The sequence below is a fragment of the Sabethes cyaneus genome, chromosome 3 (assembly GCF_943734655.1).
Source record: "Sabethes cyaneus chromosome 3, idSabCyanKW18_F2, whole genome shotgun sequence".
NCBI lineage: Eukaryota > Metazoa > Arthropoda > Insecta > Diptera > Culicidae > Sabethes > Sabethes cyaneus.
In genome coordinates this window covers 97,218,446-97,243,421 of record NC_071355.1, presented here as the reverse complement: position 1 = coordinate 97,243,421, position 24,976 = coordinate 97,218,446, and the positions used below count along the sequence as shown (strand labels likewise).

Genomic DNA, 24,976 nt, shown 5'->3' with positions numbered 1-24,976 from the left:
TTTTGTGATATGAGACGTTGCCTATTTCAGTCCGTTCAAAGGATCATCACTAGATTTTGCAGCAACCTCAGAGGCGATGTTGTGCAGACGTTTCGCTTTCGCGGGCAGTGATACCGCCGGAGACATTTCGATAGTGACAGGTCACAGTGGCACAAACGTGAGGCACATGATTGAGGTCCACCCCATTCTCCATGATCAACAGCTGTAAAAAATACACAGAACATATAAAAAAAACTCAAATCGCGATAGTACGTAACAATAGCTTTTACTTGGAGTTTACAAGATTCAGGAAATATTTATGTAAATTGTTATACTACATGACAGCTATGTATATGGTTTTTTAATAACAACGCGAAACGTAAATTACATGAAAAAACTTAATAGAGGCTATTGTGCTAGGGTGCAGTACTTCTTAAAATAGTAATGAAGAATCACCATGGATGGAAGAATATTACTTACTCCGGGAACAAAAACGAGAGTTTTTCAACACAGGCTGCATGCTGTCAAGCGAAGCGGGATGTTAGAAAAAATCAATGGTACGTACATATAGAGACAGTCATACCATTTCCCAGAGCAATGGTAACACCCGAACTGGGCACAGCTTCTATTGTGATGAGCGAGATGCAGAAGCCGGTTATCGGCTGTTGGCCGATAAACCTCCAAATGTACAGATTCTTCAATATCAGCATTGCTAACATGCACAGCCGTCACTTTAAAAATACCGATGGTAACTAAGTCAAATTTTACGCACAATTAGACATGGTTCCAAGATCTCCTACAATGCTCAGGTCGCTCAGTGCGAGGAATTTAAACCGATTGGGTACCTCAAAAGAAGGAAAACGGGCTCATCTCGTTTTCAAAACAAGGCTCATCGAGAACGTCGCTTCCAAGTATTCTTGGAACTGCATTCTTTTTATTTCATTTATTTTCATGAACAATTTTTTTGTTTTTAACAGCTTTTGAAATTTGCAGAATCGATGATGACTAATTTCACCTTAATAGGTGGTCGGACATCAGACACTCTCGAAGCGCTAACATTGTTGCGAGATTCGGGCCACTGCCTACATGGTGGTGGTTAGAATACACCAAATACTATTTATTGTAAACAATATACATACGATACTGACGCCCGCCATGTTGTAACCCAGCATGACTGATGAAAACTCAAAGATGCCAAAAGGTGCGGGATGAGGACGCGGTGGATGGAGCCTCTTTTAAGGTCTGTTAGAGCACCGTTAATAACCAGTAATAGTCATAAATAAATTACTATAAATGAATGCGATTGAAATGTGTCGCCAGAGACTTGAGCAGCTATACTGTTCTAGTGATATCACGAAAGTTCTATCAAAAACTTAACGTCTTTCGCAAAAGTTTTGTACCGCAACCTGAAATATTCAGAGATGAGCATACAGGTATTCGCCTCGATCCTACATCCCGATTGGGTCCGTACCGATCAGAAACCATATTCCGAATCCAGATCGCCGTGCGTTAAAGCATACATTTTAATGTGATCGAAACGAAATTTCAGGGTCCGACCGGTATGTAGAATAGAGGTGATTTTCACAAACTACCGTGGAAGAAACTGCAATGGTACAGCTAGTATATCTGACAAGAGTGGCATGTGCCACCCTCACCGACAAGCCATCCAGCAGCTGAAGAACAACATAGCAGCAGGAAAGAAAGATGTTGGAGCAGAACTTATCAAGTTGGGTCCGTTCAAGTTTCCATTCATTGATTGTTAAAGTTTGGGTTACGGAACAGTTACTGAAGGAATGGAAGGAGGGGCTACCTGCCCCCTATTTAGAAAAAAGCGACAAGCTGGATTGTGAGAACTACCCAGCGACCACTATCCTCAATGCCGCCTGCAAAGTGTTTTCCGACATAATCTTCCATTGGCTATCACCAGTAGCCAATAGATTCGTAGTAAGTTACCAGACCGGCTGATAGATAATGCACGAATACGATTTTCCAGACAAACTGACGCGGCTGCTTAAATCTACCCTGGAGCGAGTGATGTGCTACGTGTGCGTTTCGGGGACACTCTCGAGTCCTATTTAATCGTGCAGAGGGTTGCGGCAAGGGGATGGACTGACCTGTATCAAAATGTCCGTGGACTGCGGACAAAAATCGATGATTTCTTCTTGGCGGCTTCTGAATATGACTACGATGTCATTGTATTGACGGAAACGTGGTTGGATGCTCAGATTAATTCTGTGCAACTCTTTGGTAACTATTTTAATGTATACCGTTGTGATCGCAATAGCACTAACAGCGCTAAGGCACGTGGAGGAGGAGTTTTGATTGCTGTTTCAACGCGTTTGATTAGTTATGTTGACCCGACACCAGTTTGCGACAGAATCGAACAGCTGTGGGTGATGATCAAAACACCAATTCGCAAAGTCAGTGTTGGTGTAATATATTTGCCACCTGATCGCCGAGCTGATGCCACTGCTGTAGATAATCATATTAACTCCATCGGCTCTATTATGTCTCGTCTGCAGCCGAATGATCTCTCAATGCTGTTTGGAGACTACAATCAGTCTGGATTACGGTTGATTCGCTTAAACAACAATTCCCCTTCCATTGACTACCTCCATTCAAACATTTCTACTGCCAGTTTCGATTTGTTGGATGGGTTCAACTTACATAGTCTTTCTCAAATTAATTACGTGACTAATAGTAACGATCGTCTTCTTGACTTAATACTGACTAACAATGAAAGTATGTACGAGTTGTTCGAAGCTGCTGAGCCACTAGTCCCGCTCGACCCTAATCATCCAGCGCTGGTCATAACGGTTCACCAAAGCTTACCCGTCCAGTTCGAAAATACTCCAGTGGAACCGAGTTTGGACTTTCGCAGAGTCGACTTTGATGCTTTGAGTAATGCTATATCACAAATCGATTGGCGGTTTTTAGAACTTAACCCGCCACTTGACGATGCTATCGAATATTTCAATGATGCTGTTAACAATGTACTGGCTCACTATGTCCCTCCCTGCAGACCGTTGCGTAAACCACCGTGGTCAAACTCTCGCTTACTACAACTCAAGCGTCAGCGATCCCTGGCGCTAGAGTTGTAGTGCAGACTGCGTGATGCTTTATTGAAGCAGAATTTTAATCGTATCAGCAATCAGTATCGCAAATATAAACGCTACTTGTACAAACGATATACGCATCGAATGCAGCGTAATATTAGATTGAAATCAAAGATCTTTTGGTCATTCGTTAACAGTAAGAGGAAGGAGGAAGGATTGCCTAAAGACATGTTCTTAGGTGATTGTCATGGTAGCACGATGTTGGAAAAATGTACGTTGTTCGCTGAACGTTTTCAGCATAATTTTCGTAGCTCAGTTGCTACAATTGCGCAAACCAATACGGCAATGAGTAGCACTCCTAGCGACGTGTTGGATTTTAATCTACCTGCAATAACTGATCGTCACATCGAAGCTGCAATCAGTAAGGTTAAATGTTCGTTTGCAGCTGGTCCTGATGGAATTCCTTCATGTGTTTTGAAAAGGTGCGCAGCTAGCTTTATACGTCCGTTGCGGCTGCTATGTAACTTGTCGCTTCAACAGTGCTTATTTCCTACGACATGGAAGATTTCTGTTATGTTTCCTGTATATAAAAAAGGTGACAAACGTAATATAATTAACTACAGAGGTATAACATCCCTTTGCGCTTGCTCAAAGGTGTTCGAAATCATTATACACGATGTTCTTTTCGCAAGCTGTAAACAATACGTATCAACAGATCAACATGGATTTTTCCCAAAACGCTCTACCGCAACGAACCTCGTGCAATTCACAGCAACTTGCTTACAAAACATGAGCATAGGTGCACAGATAGATGCAGTTTATATCGACTTGAAAGCTGCATTCGATCGGGTTGACCATAATATACTACTCGCCAAATTGGAAAAAATTGGAGTTAATTCTGCACTTGTACGATGGTTTCGATCCTATCTATTGAATCGAATGCTCTGCGTGAGGATAGGAAACCAACAGTCTTCGTATTTCACGAATCTCTCCGGCATAACACAAGGCAGTAACCTCGGGCCGTTGCTCTTTATGCTATTTATTAACGACTTAACTCCTTTACTTCCGGATGATTGCCGCATGTTGTTTGCAGATGATATAAAATTATACAAGGTTGTCAGAAATACTGCTGACTGTTTGGAACTCCAACGTTTGATTAACATTTTTCTGCAGTGGTGTTCCAGCAATCTTCTAACCGTCTGTATTGAGAAGTGTTGTGCAATTTCATTTCATCGTAAATCCAGCCCGATCACTTTTAACTATACAATGTGTGGTCAGAGCATAGCTAGAGTAAACCTGGTTCGTGACTTGGGTGTTACATTGGATACTCCGCTTACATTTGGCCCACACTACAACGAAATAATTGCCAAGGCTAATAGGCAGCTTGGATTCATGTTCAAGGTGGCAGATGAATTTCGTGATCCTATGTGCCTACGATCGCTTTACTGTTGCCTGGTGCGATCTCTTCTTGAGAGCAACTCGGTTGTTTGGTGTCCATTCAACGCGAACTGGATAGCAAGAATAGAAGCCATGCAGCGGAAGTTCGTGGGATATGCTCTACGTTTCCTGCCATGGCGTAATCGATTCCAGCTTCCTGCATACACCGAGCGCTGTCAGCTCCTCGGAATTCAGACTTTGGAGCGCAGACGGTTCGAAGCGCAAGCTGTGTTTGTGGCAAAACTTTTGTGTGGTGAAATTGACGCTCCAAGTATTTTGCATCAACTGAATTTGTACGCTCCGGAAAGGCATTTGAGGCCCAGGAATCTTCTGTTTCTACCTCATCGAAGTGTTTCGTATGGGCAACATGATCCTATTCGATATATGTCGGCAAGCTTCAACGCGGTGGTAGATTTGTTCGACTTCAACATCACCACATCGTCATTTAAAGAACGGCTTCGTAGATGACTGTATTCTCGTGTGTTTTTATATTGCCTGTATTTATTGTACCGTTAGTTATGTTAATTTAGTTTTATCATTCAGACAAACACTAGGTCAGATGATTTTTATACACCAAATAAACAAATACAATATCGCTGTTGAAGGTGTGATCCGGTGAGCAGGCATCGAAACGAGAGGTAGGATCTTCAGCAAAAGTAGCCAACTCCTGGCCTCGGCGACCTCGACATCTTTACTAGAAACCTCCGGACGGCCGAGGCAATAATCTACGCCAGACTAAAAATGGAGGATAGGGCTACAAATCAATGCGTCGAAAACCAAATATATGGTAGGAAGAGGCTCCACAGAAAGCAACGTTTACCTCCCACAGACAGTGACTATTGACGGCGATGAACTGGAAGTGGTTGATGAATTCATATATTTGGGATCCATGGTCACCGCCGACAATAATACGAGTAAGGAGGCCCAACAGCGCATTCAAGCCGGAAATTAAGCCAACTTTTCCCTCCGCAAGACGCTTCATTCAAGGAACATACGCCGCCGCGCAAAACTGACGATGTACAAAACGCCAATCAGACCGGTAGTCCTCACAGACTTGAGACAGTAACGTTGCTTACGGAAGACATACGTGCACTTTCCGTATTTGAACGACAGGTGTTGCGGAGTACAAACGGAAAGGAGAGAGTGGCGGAGGCGTCTGAATCACGAGCTACAGGCACTGCTTGGAGAGATTCCCATCGTACACCTGGCGAAGGTTGAGAGACTACGATGGGCCGGCCCCGTCGTAAGGATGCCGGACGATTGTATAGTGAAATCAGTTCTCTTCAAGAACCCCACCGACACCAGGAATAGAGCGGCCCAACGTGCTAGATGGCTCGACCAGGCTGAAGCCGACTTGCGTGTGTCGAGACGCGCAGCGTATTGGGGATGAGTAGCCCAGGACCGAGTACAATTGAGTAGAATTCTTGATACATGAAGAACAACCCCGGCTCTCGGCTGGTAAAGTAAGTAAGTACCAAACCGGCTTCATGGAAGATCACCCTATAACAGATCGAATCTTTAACTTGCGGCACATTCTCAAGAAATGCCACAAATTGCGACTCCACACGCTGAAAATATCTTTCCGGGAATGATGATAAGTCCGATCATCATCAATGGCTACGATGGAGAGAATAGGACTATTGGACTCGAATTTTGTAGAGGATTTCAAGAAGGTCTTTATTGCCAGCTTTTCCACATTGCGTTAGAAGGTATTATAAGAAAAGCGGCAATCAACATGCGGGCAAGATTTTCAAGAACTTCTGCATGTCTGGTATGATTGTCCACTTTTAAACAAGAGCAGCCATATGCTCCTGCTAAATATGACTAGTATATCGCTAGTAAAATCAGCACGATTAAAGAATATTTAGTTTTTCGTATTCATTCGAACTTTACCTTATACACCTACGTTAAATTCAACATTACCTTTTACACGGTAGAATATAACGGAACACTTACCACACAGCGGCCGTCCATGGTAGCACTTCCACAAGTACGGTACAAAATACTCCAAAAACATAGGACAATTCGCATTCGAGTAGCAGTAATCGTGCATTTTACAACACCTGTCAATTCCGTCCAATGCTTTCCCCGAGCCTAGAAACCCACAGTAGCAACCGTAGCCCTTGTAAATGATCGGATCGCATCCAGTTGAGCACTTTATCATGGAGTAAAGATTGTACACGCCACGTTTTGATCGGCCATCCTTTGTTTGAATTGAATCGGTTGCAGTTCGCTCGATTTCATCAGATTCATTGCTAGAATAGAATTGAACACATATCCATTAGGCACTATCAGCCAAATATTAACTAAGTAGTATAAAGTATAGAATTCAATTTAAGTATGTTAAATATTTGACTTCTTGCTTTTCCGAGATTTTCCAAAAAAACTATCTACCAAAATATGATAAGATTGTTGACTAAACAACCTTCGACGTACACATCCACAGAGGATGTATGCAGTCGCTAATCAGCTAACCGACTATTAGAAGGAAATTATTAGTCACTAACTTTCTATGTTGTATATCACTAATATTTACACGACGTCGTTACCGTCAATGTTCAATTTTATCAATTTGTAAGAAATCACATTCTTATATTTGCGTATTACCTACTTTTAGCAGCATATAACCAGGGTGGTTCTTCGCTACTCTCCACTGTAATTGCACGTGGGCGGACCACCATAGTCTTCCAACTTTCGCCACGTGTACGATATGAATCTCTCCAAGTAATGGCTGCAGCCGTGGTTCATACGCCAGCGCCATTCTGCGTTTTTCATTCGTCCTTCACCAAAAATAGTCCGCAGCACCCTTCGTTCAAAAACGGTAAGTGCACGCATGTATTCCGTAAACAATTAGTCTATTTAGTGTTTTGCACACTGTCAGTTCTGTGCGGTTTCTTGATCAGAGTATCTTGCGGAGGGAAAAGTAGGCTCGACTTCCAGCTTGAGTGCGTCGTTGAATATCCTTACTCGAATTATTGTGGGCGGTGACCAGAGATCCTAAATACTCGAACTCATCAACCACTCAAGAGGCAATCGTTGTTTTCTCTGGAGCCTCTTCCTACCATATATTTAGTTTTTGATGCATTGAATTGTAACCCAATCATCCTAGTCTCTGTTTTAGTCTGCCATAGATTGCCTCCATCGTCCCAAGGTTGCTAGTAATGATCTCGGGGTCACCTACGAAGGCTAGGAGCGGGATACTTTTGCTGAAGATCGTTCCTCTCGTTTCGATGATGTCGAATAACGTGCTTCTCTGCAGATCTGGGCATTCATATCCCTGATGACGATCTTAAAGTCCCGTGGCGAACAGCTATCGTGTGTTGCCTTCAGCTGCACGCAGAACTCTTCCTTCTCGTCGTCGGGTTTTATTTCAACATTTAACATTCTTATCCTACACCTTCGTGTAGACAGTGCACGTTTGTGATGCTGTAGTTGAAGAAACGACTTCAACAAACGATCCTCAACATACACATACACATACACATCATCAACAGCCACTCTGATAAAATTAAGCCTTTCCGATACGGATCCTCCACAATTTCTTGCGTTTGTGACAGATCTCCTGCAGTGCCACAACGCAGAACTTTAGAGGTTCTAGCTGATCGAGCAGCACCCTGTCGCCACCCAGGAAATTCAGTGATCTGCAATTTCTGGTTCCAAGCATCGAATCCATGTCCTTATTTTATTGCCTTTGTCCATGCCGAATGTTCTGAGTAGAATTTTCTTGATTTTTCGTAGTACAAAGGTTTAGGAGTTATGCACTTAGTTGAGTAGTTATGCTCCACGCTGACAAGGCCTCGCTGTTACACTTACTGTCTACAACCATTATATTTTGTTGTTATTTTCTTAAATTATCAGTTAGCAGTTTATTTAGCGCTACTTTGATTTATCGAAATCTAATGAAAGCGCTAACACATTTAAAACCTGACGAACGCACTATAGTTACCGGTTAGTTGATTTGCAGCGTCCACGCCTGGGTGTATGAAATGGTGACTATTTTATCAGTTTATTATAATTAGTGATTCAGCAATTTTTATCTGACACTAGCTGATTGCCCGATCTTACTCGGGGCCGTTTTGTCTTTCAACCCCTTGCTTATAACGAACATTCTAAGAATGCAAGAAACAAAACCCTTTTTCTTCATTTGAATGTGTCTACTCCCTTTATCAGCTCGCCCTCCCTGTTGTTCACCAGCTACTTGTAAACCTGTCACCTTTTCGGTAATCCTTATAAAGTGATATAAGGCCTTTTTTACCCTTTATAACCTCCCCCTTGTCAATGGTCACCCTACCCGCCCCTTCAGGAACCCCTTGTCATCCACCCACTTGTACAACTGCTATCGGTTCAAATGCAAGAGAAACGCACCCATTTACCCATTTCAAATTTTCCCTCTCTCTTGAAGAGTACGCCCCCCCCCCCCCTTTTGTCAATTTCCATACGCTGATTCGTATATGTTAAATAACAAGTGTGCCAAGCTCCCCCCTTTTGTCAATTTCCCAACGCTGATTCGTATATGTTTAATAACATTTGCGCCAAGTATGATAAAAAATCGTATGCTCTCTGAAAATCCCTATACCGGAGAGAAACAAAGCCTTTTTATATACTCTCGGTGCCCTCCCCCCCTATATAACTCCCCCCTTCCCAAATCACTCCCCCTTTCCTGTCTCCCAGCTACTTACGCAACGGCCGTCGGTCTAAATTCAAGAGAAACGTAATTTTACTTACTTGGACCTCCCCCCTCTTTGTTAAGTGCTGTTTCTCTCATATAAAGGTATATGTGTGCCAAAGTTTGTGGAAAACGGTTAAGGCTCACGGTGGAAGATCAGTATACCAGACAAAAGCGAAATATTTTTTATAAAGGTAGTTTTTTACAATCGACGGAGGAAGTTTGGTTTGAAGAAAGTAATGAAACAAAGTTGTGGTGAGACAAGGCGTGAAGGGGGGGGGGTCAATCCGGGTGTAGTGGTTAGCATCCAAGTCGAGGACTCGGGTTCAAATCCGAAGCCCGTAGAAAGTCACGAATGACCCAAGCTGTTAAAGTAACTATAATCAAACAAAAAAGGCGTGAAGGGCGTGAATACTATGACATCCTGAAACCGCTACAGAATGGAAAAGAGCGACAACGGCAATATTGCTATTTCGTTCCATCATATACATTGGTATTTGGGGAATTTACCCAGATTCAGCTGCAATACACAAAATATATTCTGTTACCTACGCTTTCATTCTAGACTGTGGATCGGTGTGGTTGTTTCAATATGCTTTACTTTCAGGATATCAACTTGGCCTAGGTTCAGTCGAAATAAATAGTTTCTGACCTGTTAGGACAAGAAGGCTTGGTCGCTTTGTTTTGAGATTGTGGCCTGCGGTAAATCAAGGGAAGGATATGTAATTGACTGAAGTTTTTGGAGCACCTTAGTAGAATACGGAACCTGAAATTAAATAAAAAGAAAACTTTCGAGTTCGAAAACAGACACTGATGAAGCCTGCAAGTCGTTGGCGAAATGCGTTTCTGTTGCGAAGAAATATACATAGTAGAATTAAATTGGATAAGTTTTCGTTTTATTTGATTTCAAGATATGTAATTGGTTATGAAATTGAAAACCGTTACTGTTCAATCATTTTTGGCTGCTCATCAATTGCATAATGATTAGATCTATCATACAATAAAATTGCTGGAATTGTTTTTCTATCCAACGACATATGGCGGATGGAATCCCATGCAATGGTGAAAAAGTTATTGGTATTAAAATCCTTTCATTCCAACGTTACGCTTTCGTTTTCGTTTTCACAAAGTTTACTATCCAGTGTAGTATACAAAAAGGTAGGGTACGGGAGGATATTTTCAGCAGGTTTCTAAATTCAGCCTATTTGCGTTTTCTTTCGCCAATAAAAATATTTTGCCGACATACAATTTTAATATGTTATAACCATTTTCTCAAGACTGTAAGTAATCTACTATTTTTTATTCAAAGAACGTCAAAACCACCTGTTCTTCCACTAAAACTAGGTTATAGGCCGAAAAAATAGAAGTAACTGCTTAATGGGCCGAAAATACCCTCCCGTACCCTACACCAAAAAAAACTAATGAACGAACGAAACTAACAAACAATTTAGAGACAGTGAAAACTGTAATCCTCACGGCGATGGATAGCGATCAAAATGTATTATTGCAGATTGCAGCGAAGCATCAAAATGCACAGCAACTGCTGAATAACATCCAAAGATCTTGCAATCAGTGTCGCGATCAAAATTAAGCCACTGCAATATTTTGTAGTAGTTATAATGTGGTTAAAACATGAGATGTTTTTTCATTGTCACAATACGAGCAGAACTCTTGGCAGAATTGTTATTTTTATCTGAATTATTTTGCGCATATTGAGTGATAAAAGAGAAATAAAAACTGAAAAATTAACAAACTCGCCCGTTTGTTACATTGTTATAATTTCAGATTTCACAGTTTTCCAAAAATCTGGTGTCACTGCATACAATGACTGACAGCTCCAGGCTGAAAAGTAAACAAATACAAAGTGAACCGATTGCATCTAAATTTCTCATGATGAGTGTTAATACCTACTTAATTTAATTTGCTTTGTCATTATAAATAAGTTAATTAATTTGCAGCTGTGCTCTTTAAAATATCTGCCACCGATTCGGAAAGTGCCACTCAAAGTGGAAATGAAAATCTCTGTGAAAACGATGATAACCATTTCGAGGATATGGAGTACCTTGACAACGATGTATTTTCAGATAACGATAACGTAAGAATGGAACATGAAGCGGATGGTGAGGTATTTGATTTTTACATCGAGGCTCACGAGCGAGAATTTAAAGGTCAGAAGAAGGACAAGCCTATAGACATGCTTCACGTTCAGGCAAACAATAAGGACCAATTTGAACGACAGGTATGGTGCGCATGCGAAGAGCAGGTGGAATGGAGTCCCGTGACGACACCGTGTTGGGAGGATAGAGATCGCTTCTTCCGGCTTCAGTACAAGCGAAATTCAATACGGCTTTCGGATCTAACTGATGACTTTTTAGCGAGTTTGAAAGGACTTACGGTTAAAATGTCTGTACTTGTTTACTCCGATTCACTAATCAGTGCAAAGGATTTTGATCGGGCAAAAGAAATATTATCACTAGGAAAACGTGTTGGTGGGATGAAAGATAGATCAGGAGCAGATGCCAACCAAAGCTTGATGAGGCTAGTGTCAACGTTGAAAAAAGAAAACAAGGACCGATTTCTGAAACCTTTGGATGCCAGTTTTACTTTGTGGGCGAATTACATACAATGCTCGGCTGCTCATCTTAGAGATGATCTAATTACTGCATCGCCACCCGATCATCTGAAGCACTTGTTTATTGAAGTCGAAGAAAGCAGCGCACATGCTGTATTGTTAGATTCAATTGAGGATGCCACGATCGCTGAGACTGTTCAGGAAAACTTCGAAACAATGATTGCAGATATTGAGTCGACTTTCGAAAAGTTGGAATCCACTGTTACTGAATTGCGTAACCAAATACAACAATTCAAAGCTTGTAGACGAAACAATAAGTCTTTGATTTCTGCTTTCAAGCATTCTCTTAAAGTAAGCGAAGGAGAAGAGTCAAGGCTGTACGCTGAGAAGATTGTTGATTGTCCTGATGTTGACCACATATGATTTTTTTTCCTGCTAACTATTGAAATGCTCAATAGCTTTTTTTGTTTTAATAAATAAAACTCGGTTGAATCTCGTGTTTAATATTTATTAGGCTGGTTCAAGTTTAGCTTCGAAACGCCCTCCTGGATAATAACCACATTTCTTGAACAATTTAGTGGCATTGAAAGTGGCGAACTTCATCGCAATTCCCAGAACAAATACTTTAAGATCGTCATGATTAATGCTGAAGTAATAGCGTTTGAACATTTGCTTGATAAGACCAAATAAAATTTCAATAGGGTTCATGTGTGGGCAGTATCCGGGAAGAAATACGAACATTATTCCTAGTGAACGGAAATATCGCACCATATTCGGGTCAACGTGAATCCTTGCTCCGTCGAGAATCCATATAGAATTTCTACCTGGATATTGATTCACCCGGCCACTCAACGCGAATTCTCTGCATGCTTCAAAGAAAATTTTCCTGGAGAAAGTTCCATCAGTTGAAAATGTTTCCAAAATACCTCCAACTCCCATAAAACAGAGCAAGGAAATTCGAGTTTGGCGAACATGGTTACCACGAGCAATGATTCTTTTTCCAATCGGGCCATAGCCCGTGCTTCGACTCATATCACGGTTGTCAAACGATATCTCATCCAGGAAGAGAATATTGAATATGTCCCACTCCAAGGATTGAAGTTCCGAACAGTAAAATTCGATATCAGTGTTTTTTATCTGCATTGCACGTTTCTCCAGCACCTTTCGGGAAAATCCAATTTTCTGTAATAGACGGCAAATTGTAGATTTACTAATCCCCATTGAAAAATGCTGCTGAAATCGAGACTGTGCTTCATCCAGGTAGAATGTTGGATCAGTAGTAGTATATAATTGGTGCAACCATTCTTTTTCCTTTTCTCCGAACTTTCTAGACCTGACGTACGGAGAGCGGCTGAAGCTGTCTTTCTCTTCGAATTTATGGATCCAATTGTAGATCGTTTTGGAAAGGATCGAAAGGATGTTTCCCATATAGTGCCGCTAATTCTCCGACTGGCCAGTTTATAACGTAATATCCATACATAGCGTGACATTTTGTATTTTCTGATGCGTGCCGTCCGTGGATCTGACTAGTTACAAAGTTAATCTTTCTTTATACCATGGTCCTGAAAAAGGAAGATAACAAGCCAATCTTTTAAAAAACTTACTCTAGAAAGAAATATGCCAGCGCATACAAATTTTTGCTAAAATGTGTGGATTAACCCCTTCGTCCGACTATCAGCCCCTTTAAGCGGACTATCAGTACACAACCAGCAATATTAAATAATTAGTTACGTTAGTTAGTTAAATAATTAATTAGTTGATGATTTTGTAGTTGTGTTTGCTCACTTCTGTTTTTCATAAACAATAAAGTGTATTGGCTGATGTATTGGTAAACAGTAATTTGACAGGTCACATTTATTTGACGTTAACTATTGACAGCTCTCTGCTAAGATTTTACTTGCATTTTGTCTGCAAGTTACTTGCAATTCGCATTTTTGATGCAATTTGCAATAAAAGGGAAGGTGTGATAATAGGCCAAATGTTTATGTATTTGACAGCTATTTTCGTAACTATTCCCAATACAATTTTCGTAACCAAATATCAATACACTTTGGTTAGCGATATCAATCTGTTAGCTACTCCATACAATAGTGACAATGGGTTAGTTTCCCGATTGATCGATGATGTTTGCGGCATTGTCGAAAAACTATACTGAAACTATACTTAAACAGTCTCAATTTAATAATCAGCACGTATACAATGTTCGTTGTAACTGCCCAGTTTGCTTTGAGGTACGATGCTCGTATAACAAGCCAGTCGGCAGATGTTCGAATCTTGGCTGAGCAGTGCTGCTTGAGCCAGTAGGATCGTTGAACTAGCCCGGTAATTGTATTGTACTCTAATAATTGGCAGCGAAGTCTGTCAATAAAGAAGGGTCTTAAAGACGTTTATTACCCAAAAAACAACGCGTATTAGTCCTTGTTATCAATATATTAGATTTAGGAGAAAACCCAAATCTCAAATGTATTTTATAGTTTCCGGCAATACGAATTTGATCGTAAAGCTCGAGAAGATACATATAATTATATGGAATCTAATCACCGCACCGTCACACAGAGTCGCCAGAAAATATTAAGCCACGAACCCATTCCGCTGTTGGGCAAACCGTTTCAGCTCCAGCCACAAGCCAGACAGGCACAGATAACAATAAGATTGCATAACGTTGTTAGTAAATTATACAATTGCGCATAAAGAGTAATTTTACTTTCCGTTTTAGAGAGTGAAAACAAAACTAGGGCAGTAGATAACTGGGTAAGCATCGTTTAAGGCTGCTCTGCTGACAACTAAATACGCATTTATACGTAGGATCCAAAACTGGTTTGTGAAGCATGTCCGCGAAGATTACCCGCCCTGGCATGGGGCCAAGTTGCAACTAAGGGGATATTTATGAAGACTCAATTACTCTTGTTGTCTACGCCGCAGAGACATAAACAGAAAAAAAAGATGTTGACGGTGAAGCAAAAAAAAAGTTACGGATAGGGTAGAATGGTGTAACTCTGTTCATTAAAATTTAAAAATACAGCTAATAGATAAATGTAACGAAAATTGAAACTTAAAATGAAACGAAAAATAGTGACATACATCCATTGTTAAAGTCATCTGAGTTAATTGCTACATGAAATCATTCAATTAAAAAGATCTAAGCAAAAGAGTTACAAAAAATACAAATTTCGAGTTGTTTTTATATCACGCACAGCAGCATATGGGAGAAGTAACTTTAGTATCTTTGAAATGTGGAAATACTGATTATATTGTTGGGTAGTTATTGAACTTGTGTTCATGAGAGCGGTATAAGAAGTGTATTTGTATACGAAACCAATTGTTCAAAGATGGTAAGTTTAAACATGATTTTTATGTGTTATTTATGCATAATTATCAACTATACAACGTTTCACGGTACTGAAGATTGAACCACAACGCGCAAGTGCACAATCATTACTGAATGGCATTCGCGTGTTTGCAAAGGCGCAGAACCAGACACAGCGGCTCACTGTTACACACGATTATTAGGTTTAGTTTTTTATTAATGCCATTTACTATACCTTCTTTCATACTCTCTCGATTATGCAATTGTACGTAACGGAAGTTTATGCTTCCAATCTCTGTGGTCCTGCCATCGTGCGAAAAAATTTAATATACCTAGGTATCTATATGTTTTCACTTGGTTTTGCTTTTTTAGTATAGAAGATTTCGCCGGGTAAGCCTACTGCATCGGATAACAGGTTGTAACCCAATTACGACGCTGGTCAAACCGGTAAGACCTATTTGCTGCAATTCAGTCGATTCACACTAGCCGAGATAATATGTTAGCATGACACTGGGAATGACGAAAATTATACTTAATTCGCCCATAGCTATTTTTAGTCAACTGGTTCATGTTTGGCATTAGTTTTATTAGTAATGCTTGGAAATTTTGTAAAAGATAGTGAGTTGGCAAATTAGAAAAGATATATTTTAAAAAATTTCTTAGCATTATAATATGGTTTTTCCGACTTTTCTTTAAAGTTTTCCTGCGTTTGTGGAAAACCTTTTCCAACTGATATTGCTCCTAGATTGTAAAAAAAAATCTTGCATCTTAATCTATCTATATATAAAAGTCAGCGTGAGTTTGTATGATTGTACGTTCCGCCATAACTCCAGAACGCCTTGACCGTTCTCCACCAAACTTGGCACACACGTTCCTTGACATAAGGGAATCAGCACAAGGGGGCTGATAAAAAATCATAGCATGGGGGTTGACAAAAGAGGAAGACAGTGTTTTACAATGGGGAGGAAGTTTTAAATGGTTAAAGGGGTATGTTTGTCTTACATTTGGAACGATACCAGTTGTACAGTGTGACACATACATATTCGAACAAAAATCATTTTATGCTTGCAACGGCATATACAATTAATACAATCAAACTAATATCGTGTGCGTGTGTCATCATGACTTAAGTCTTACTTGACGTAGTTTAATTTTGTATTGTGTTTCGTTCGGTGTACACGTACCAATGTTCAAGTTATGGTCGTTGATAATAAGTAAATTCCGGAACGGTGCTGCATGCAGCACTATTTTTCGTGACCTCAAACATCTCGGCATAAAAAGAGGATTTGCATACTATATAGTAAAAAGATTTTTCGAGACGCGATCTATTGAAAACCGTAAAAAACCGGAAGAAAACGAAGCGTTAGAACTGCAGAGGTCATAAAGGTTGCTCGAGAGCAATTTTGTCGCAGTTGCGACCGGTCCGCACGGAAAATGGCAGTTGAGCTGAATATCAACAGGAAATCTTTTCGTCTAATATTGAAAACGGACTGGATGTGAAAGTATTCAAAAAACCCGAATTAATCCACCTAGCGGCGTGACCTAGCCTTTCTACTGCCACAATAATCATTATTTAATTTCTCAGGAACATCTATAATTAACTTGACTATATTTTTAAATATCCGTTCCGTATTCCTCAAAATCCTTATTTGCCAGTAAAATTCACAACGTATTGCGTAGAATAATTATATTTTCTTTCCTTGGCTGCGTAAATACTTGTAAGCGTCATTTATGTTATTTGATGAACACCTTATTTAGTTTTATAATCGGTCGGCCTTAACTTTTGGGTTTCAGAGCCACATACGAAACTTGTTTTGAACTGACAATATGAAATATGTGTTCATAGCATATTTTTTGATATTTTTTTTGAGTGGTTGTAACCCAAAGGGTAGATTTTTTTGATATTTTGATATTAACACCATGCGTTCTAAAGTTAGCATCTTTGAAAAACAAGAGTTCAGAAAAATTATTATATTTCGCTTTTGAAGAAAAAGGATATCTACAACAAAATAATTAATCTCAAAATTTTACTATTAGTTTGCTTGGCTTCAATTTTGCAATATATCTGAATTAGAAAAAATAACTGAATAGAGCATTAGATATGAAAAAGAGAAATTGAACTTTTTCTTAGCTGGCGCTCCTTCAGATAATTATTTTTGCATGAAAATCAAAACTTAAGCTTCTTTTGAAAGTACTTTCATGAAAAGATAGTCATTAACTTGATCACATCGTTTTTCCAATGTTAGAGGGTTAGGAAAATAAGATGAGGTCGAAAAATATTGCAAAAACTGCGCCATAAACATGCTTGAGAATGAGAAATATGATCGATATGATTTCCAGTGCTTGTTATTTTTGATTTATTTATTAAAACATGATACATGACATAAGACATCTGTCCTTTAAAATGTCACTAACGAAAACAAATCTTACAAAGTTACTAGCGTGCAACGTTTACTTCCTATTTTTCATATAACATTTCTAAGCTCTAGTATCTATGGATTGAAAAGAGCATCTATTAATGCGCAAAATTTGTATGAAATTTGTATAAATTTATTTTGAAAAATCAACTCACTAGTATTTTGATCCTATACACCACTATACTTATATACTTAAATTAACTGCTTTTCTCCGCTTTTTGCTTTTCGTGTACAATTGTGAGTAACAGCAAGTGAAGAAAATGACAATTGAAATCTAAAATCAAAGAAAAGAAAAAACTTTGCAATTGAATCCCGCTATTTAATATTTATTTGCGACAGATACGTAGTTCGTCTACGACGTGCAGGCTTCATCAGTGTCTTATTTCAAAGCGTATACGTATCTGTCGCGAATAAATATTAAATAGTGGAATTTAGTCGGTAAAAGTGTTTTTCTTTTCTTTTATTTCAGAGTTCGTATTCCACTAAGAGGCTTCAAAAACTTCTGACTTTTGACATGTTTCTCACTTTTCTTGAATTTCATTGCAAATTGTCATCACATACACATACATACATACATACATACATACATAAATACATACATACATACATACATACATACATACATACATACATACATACATACATACATAAATACATACATACATACATACATACATACATACATACATACATACATACATACATACATACATACATACATACATACATACATACATACATACATACATACATACATACATACATACATACATACATACATACATACATACATACATACATACATACATACATACATACATACATACATACATACATACATACATACATACATACATACATACATACATACATACATACATACATACATACATACATACATACATACATACATACATACATACATACATACATACATACATACATACATACATACATACATACATACATACATACATACATACATACATACATACATACATACATACATACATCACACACATTGCATACAATCAACATTTGTTTTGATTTCACACGTTTTAACGGTTTAATATTCGGTGCTTAAGTGTTAAAGTTTGAATAACTTTTGAATGAACCGTCCGATTTTAAATAACTCGGTTTCGTTTGATAGATCTCAGCAGTAATTTTCAAATGATAATAAAATGTGTGATGTTTTTCATTGAATTAATTCTTAAATGTTACAAAAATATGTTTTAAATACTATTTTTTCACATTTCTTTATGTAACTTTCAAACTACAAGTCCAATCATCATGAAATTTGGAAGTTAAGGGTTTGTAAGGCTCCTCTTTCATATGCAATCAATTTTGTTCAAATCGGTTAAGGGATCTATGAGATAATGAAGTCCCATATTTTTCGTATTTTTATACATAACTTTTGAACTAAAAGTCCGATCAGTATGAAATTCAATAGCGACCAATGGGAAACCTAGACCTTTCATTTGACACTAAGAACATAAAAATCGGTCCAGCCATCTCCGAGAAAAGTGAGTGAGATTAAAAGCGTTACATACACACACACACACACACACACACACACACACACACACACACACACACACACACACATACATACACACACACAGAAAATGCTCAGTTTTCGAAACTGAGTCGAATGGTATATAACATTCGGCCCGCAGGACCTTCTTTCCATTTCCGGTTTTCCAAGTGATTTCTATACCTTTATACTATATATTTATATAGTAGAAAGGCAAAACGTAAAATCTATGGAAAATGATCGGTTGTGGTCGGTTTCGATCATCGACGTTCTAAAGCACAAACGGAATGTACCACGATACTAAAATTCATCAGCAGTCATGGTGTGAGGAGGCATTTCAAAGAAAGCGAAACTTCTTCTTGTATTTATTGACCAGGACGTGAAAGTTAATGCAAAATATTATCTAGAAATGGCCTTAGAACAAAATTTGATGCCTGGCGTTCGGGGAGTGTACGGTGAAGAATATTATTGCTTTCAACAGAATGGAGTTCCAGCACACACTGCAAATCTTGTGCAGACGTGCTGCAAAGCCAATCTGACGGATTTCATACCGAAAAACGAATGCCCTCCAAGTTCTCCAGATTCGAACCCACTGGATTTTTGTATATGGTAGTACATGCAGCAGAACCTCAAGGCTAATAAATATCATAATTTGGGCGAATTTAAGTTAGTTATCAACAAGATATGGAATGATATTCCGATGGAAGTAGTGCGTGTCGCATTTAACGACTTTAAAAAGCGGTTAAAGTGTGTTATGCGGGCAAAAGGCGATTCAATTGTGCGCGATTTGTTGCGTTCTGTATCTATGGGTAACCAATTTCTAAAACTAACATCCGAAATAAAGCCTCTATGTACAAAAATATATGACTTCGTTTTTGTTCGAATACATATGTGTCACACTGTATAAGTGGCTGGATTTCTGAAAGGGGAATAGGGTGTGCATTAACAAGGGTAAGGTTCAAAAACGTTAAAAAGGCTTTGTGTAGATTTATAGGGATTACCGAAAAGAAGACAGATTCACAAGTGGTTGGGAGACAACAGGAGGGGGAACGGACAAAGGAAGTGGACACAATAAAGAAAAAGGGAGTTGTTTCTTGCACTATGAGAATTTTCGTAACAATAAGAGAGTACGAGTGACTGGGAGACAAAAGGGCCCCTAGTAAGATCGGGCAATCACCTTGCAAAAATATTGTACTACGATGCTTGGTTCTAGAGTTATGAACTTTTAAAATAAGCGCTGTCCAAGAAAATTAGACAATTTTCCTTGGAGAACTCGATTTTTTTTAAATATTTTGTTAATTAATAAGTCTATGTGAGAAATTTCATGAAAATCTGAGACGTTTCGGTCCAACCTTGTACACTCCGGGATAGGTAAAAGAATATTTCCAAGAGTGCGGGGGAGTTGTTTCTTGCACTATGAGAATTTTCGTAACAATAAGAGAGTACGAGTGACTGGGAGACAAAAGGGCCCCTAGTAAGATCGGGCAATCACCTTGCAAAAATATTGTACTACGATGCTTGGTTCTAGAGTTATGAACTTTTAAAATAAGCGCTGTCCAAGAAAATTAGACAATTTTCCTTGGAGAACTCGATTTTTTTTAAATATTTTGTTAATTAATAAGTCTATGTGAGAAATTTCATGAAATTCTGAGACGTTTCGGTCCAACCTTGTACACTCCGGGATAGGTAAAAGAATATTTCCAAGAGTGCGGTTCTGTTTCGGTGAAATACAATGCAGTGCTGGGTAAATACAAATATAATCACGAATAAAGGACCATTGTTATTCATTAATAATGAAATATCGTAATTTCCGACGCAAATAGTGCTTCTAGTGTTTTATTTTGAGCAATACAATACAGCATAGAGCTCACCATGAAGAATGCGTTAGTTTGTGCATGTGTGAGCGCAGCCGTTTCACACTATCTGCGTTTTATTCTTATTGGAACGAAGACGAGTTGAAGTACCAATTTCGCGCAATACCTGCTGACCTGACACTTGTTAGTGAAGCTATAATTTCGGTTAGCGGTGCCCACCTCTGGTGTAGGTAATAATTAAACACTGCCTGCGATATATCCTTCGCGCCTGGTAGCCTGATGATTAGATGTGCAACGAGAAACTTCATCGCGGATGTCATCAACGGCCGATAGCAACAGACATTGGAGAAGGTGGGTGGAAGTGGATCATGCACATCTTGCGCAGATGAGCCAGCAAGATCTGTAGAGTAGCACTTGACTAGAATCCGCAGGAACAACGAGGAAGAGGCAGACCCAGAAGCTCATGTAGCAGACCCACGACGCAGGTCTGCCAACGACATCCGGACTGTTGATGAGAACCTGTTCTGGCGACAGGTGAAACCCACGACGCGTAACCGTCGGTAGTGAAGATCTTCATCTTTCATCTTTTTGTTTTGCCAGATCGGCGAATATGGATAAATAAGTAAGCATGTTAGTTACGAAAAACAAAACCATAAATTTTTTGTAACTGTAGTTTTTACAATTAAAGATGGGTATCGGTAGATGAAAGTAATGAAACAAATGTTTGAACAATTCAAACGGAATGGGACCAAGCGTGAAGAGGAAAAATTGAGGTAAGGGAAGGTCGTTGAAGCTACGCTTAAGAAGTTGTGTACCGCCTCTTTTTATCCAAGCTGGGGGATTCGCGGATCGAACCAAGCTATAATTGGAACCAATTATAGCCGAATTCGAACTTCTTCTCCTAGGCTCTGTGGGTCGTATGTAGTAATAAACCTTTGAACTAAAGCGGATTAAACAAAAGGGGGACTCCACAACCCGCTTATTAAGCGTGCGACGTATTTCAAACTCCACCAACACTGGTGGGTTGAGTTATTTTTAGACACTGTTTTTCATAAGCAAATTATGTCATGTTGATTATGATATTTAACCCTTTTTTAATTTGCACGTTGTGCAAACTAGCGACGTTCAAATAAAAAGTGTTCAGATTAAAAACGGTCAAACGAACGGGGGTCCACGGCAATGAAACAAAGATGCTGATAGGATCCAAAAAGAATGGAACCAGTCGTGAAGGAGAAAAAGCGGAGTTTCTATCTAAGCTGGGCGATTCGCATCATTAAGTTTAAATATTCCATTCAATCCAGTTGTCGGTTAAGAAATTATAAAATTGATATGTGTAGTAATAGTTTCTCATTACTCTAGCAAATACAGAATCTGTATGTGACCAGAATTGGATGTCCTTATTGATACTATGTCTTTTACTCGTTACCATGCGTACTACATAATTAACAATTATTAAGGTTGTAATTTGAATTTGCTTTAATACATGCAGTAAATGAAATTTTTATGTTATCGTTCAGCTGCAACATTAAAAACACTTTTGATCGTCACCACTATGTGTGTAATTCAGTTAGGTATTATTGCTGATTGCAAGAAAGATTTTACCATCAAAAGTGCGCAATAGCTGATAAACATGCAATTTTAAATTGAATTGCCTAAGTGTCTTTGGCGCACTTATTGCTTCGAATACAACGAAAAATTGCGTCAAAGATTCAATCTAAAATACTACTTTAATGAGCGATTGCGCGCTTTTGATGCTAAAGTTTTTCCTGTAATCAGCAATAAAACCTATAATAAACATGCAACGTAAATGCAATTCGTTTTCTCAAGATTTCTATCACATAACAGTTGATCCACCGTCTTGCCGTTTTTTTCGTTCCAGCTTCGGAATGATCTATTCGATAACTCAAGATTCTCGTTATTCAGACAATTTTACGTAAATTTAATCGTTTATGTCAAAACTTTTAAATATGTAACGGGGAGTACCGGTTACACGAATTTCGTCGATTTTTTTGTCAGTCAATCTAGGATTAAAACTTTCAAAAACCAATAAACGTAAGATAACTTTTTCGTTTTAAGCATGAAGTTTCAACGACGGCTAAAAAATTATACTGTTAAACGTGATCCAACTGGGATTAAAATGAAATTAAACAGATCAATAATCGCAAAAGGTTCGGTCTATCGAAACATATTTCATCTCAGTTAAAAACTCACCTCCATCGCCATTTGGTGGAGTGACCAAAAGGATTGTTGGCCCTCGCAATAAATACGTCTCTATCCCGGTGTGCATCACGACTGTTTGTAATCGGCCAGCGAGGAGCTTTTCCCTGAATAGTTCTCGTTCGATTTAGGATATCCTCTAACTTCTGTTCAATTTCATTGGTAAGCAGCAGAGCGGGATTTTTATGACGTTGTGGAGCGGTACTGCTGGTAATGTTTACCGAGCGGCTAGTGGTTGCTGCAATAACCGTTTTGGTAGCACTTGGCTTTTTAAGAAACTTTACAGGATCAAAACTGGCTTGAATGGTAACAGTGGGTTCATGATGTACGACTTTGGTTTTTGGCCTCAAAATAAATAATTTAAAAAAAACTAAAGTTAGACTAACGCTCCGGTTCATAATGATAAAGTTTTTTTACCTTTCGATAACAGGATGTTCATACACATGGCCGGTAATTTCTTTCAAGCCACCACTCCATCCTTCTAATCCAAGATCGTCCCAGCCGACTGTTTGAGTATTCACATACGTATAAGGAGTAAAAAGAGTGGTTTGCTTGAACGTCGCGCTGCCGTGTACGGGATGTTTGTGCTTAAGAATTTGTCTTTTCAGCTCCTGTTCAAGGTCGTCATTGAGATCATCCATGAATTCTATGAAATTTCGCTCAGTCCTGATGTTTTCTTCTACTATTTCTTTCATGCTATTATCGCAATCATCATTGTCGTCCGCTTTTGAGAAAGTCCTGACCTCGTGCTCGACGTAATCATTATTTTCACTATATTCATACAACGAATGATTCAAACTTCGTTTGAATTTGTTTATGGATGTAACGTTAGGAAATTCCGCTTCCAAGAAATCACTTTTTTGGTAAATTAGTTTATGAATATGTTTCTTGTCCACACTAGGAAGCAGAAATACATATGTCGGATTTGTGTTTTCCATATTGAAAACGGACAACAAGTAACTGTCCAAGCTATCGTTTTCTGGTTTTATATTGAGCGTGTTTTTGATTTGTTTCTTCATTCTCAGGATTGACAAGTCTTTTTCGCGTCCATTCTTTGATGAAATGTAACGAGTATAATGCGGCAGGGTATCTATGAAGTAAAAATGCAACGTTATAACTTCTTTTTAACTATAAGAATTTTTAATTAACGAATAGGTTTGATCCAAAAAGTATAACAATTTTAAGATACTTTACCGCTGTTTTATGAAAATAGCTAAGACATACAAAACTGAAAAGCGCTGAGGCGTGCCCAGACTAGACAAAATAATTTCTGTAATCAAGAAGGCTGCAGTTTTTCATTTATTTGGCCATTATTTTTGCAATAAGTGACGAAATTGTGTTAAAAATAGCATCAGTTTTAGGCCCAATTTTAATTATTTCAAATTTAGTTTCAAGCCAACTTAAGCATAACTTTAAGTTCATATTCAATTCTATCATTATGCCCAATTTCAATACTGCTTTAATGTTCAGTTTTAAGTCTACCTCGGTAACCAATAAGCATTAACAGCGGCAGAAAATCAGCCACTTATTATCATATCTGATATTTTATACTGCACGTTGCTGTTTATTAGCTTTTTAACTGCCTAACTGCATTAAAATGGCATCAAAAATTCTACTCAGATTCTTCTTATCGGTAATCAGCTGCATAATAGCGATGTGGGCACTGTAGGAAGACTAGCAGAAAAGTATCCGTATATTTAGCCAAAGTAGTTTTAAAGTAGCAGTTTTAAGGTGACTTAAATGCTTATTGGCATTTGAATGACATTGGTAATGCGTATTAGTTTGTAAGTTCAATTCCAAGCACAATTTCAAGTACAATTCAACCCGGATCAGCTCAATGATGCCATACGGCATTATATGTCAAATGTTATACTTCTCACTATAAAATAAATACAAATCGCTATTTCCATCATTAAGGGGAATAAATGGCTACCGTTCGATTTCTCTGTGCCTTAAAAATGCATCTGTATTGGCAGC

General features: G+C 38.7%; 1 protein-coding gene across 1 annotated transcript; it reads right to left on the bottom strand.

The window, feature by feature from the left end:
• Positions 1-35: 35 nt before the first annotated feature.
• LOC128739910 (uncharacterized) lies at positions 36-24,646 on the bottom strand. The gene is made up of 5 exons (XM_053835412.1): positions 24,616-24,646; positions 23,417-24,089; positions 22,994-23,344; positions 6,429-6,727; positions 36-202 (listed from the first exon to the last, which is right to left on the bottom strand). Exons 1-5 carry the CDS (start codon positions 24,644-24,646, stop codon positions 36-38), a joined length of 1,521 nt encoding a protein of 506 aa, XP_053691387.1.
• Between the last annotated feature and the right edge of the window lie 330 nt (positions 24,647-24,976).

Bases quoted from the DNA above. Each gene is read 5' to 3' on its own strand.
- LOC128739910 (XM_053835412.1), bottom strand. From the start codon at position 24,646: ATGCAGCTGATTACCGATAAGAAGAATCTGA. The intron at 6,728-22,993 runs GTGAGTTTTTAA...ATTCTATTCTAG, and splicing joins TCCACCAAATGGCGATGGAG to CAATGAATCTGATGAAATCG. The intron at 203-6,428 runs GTAAGTGTTCCG...TATTTTTTACAG, and splicing joins CCATGGACGGCCGCTGTGTG to CTGTTGATCATGGAGAATGG.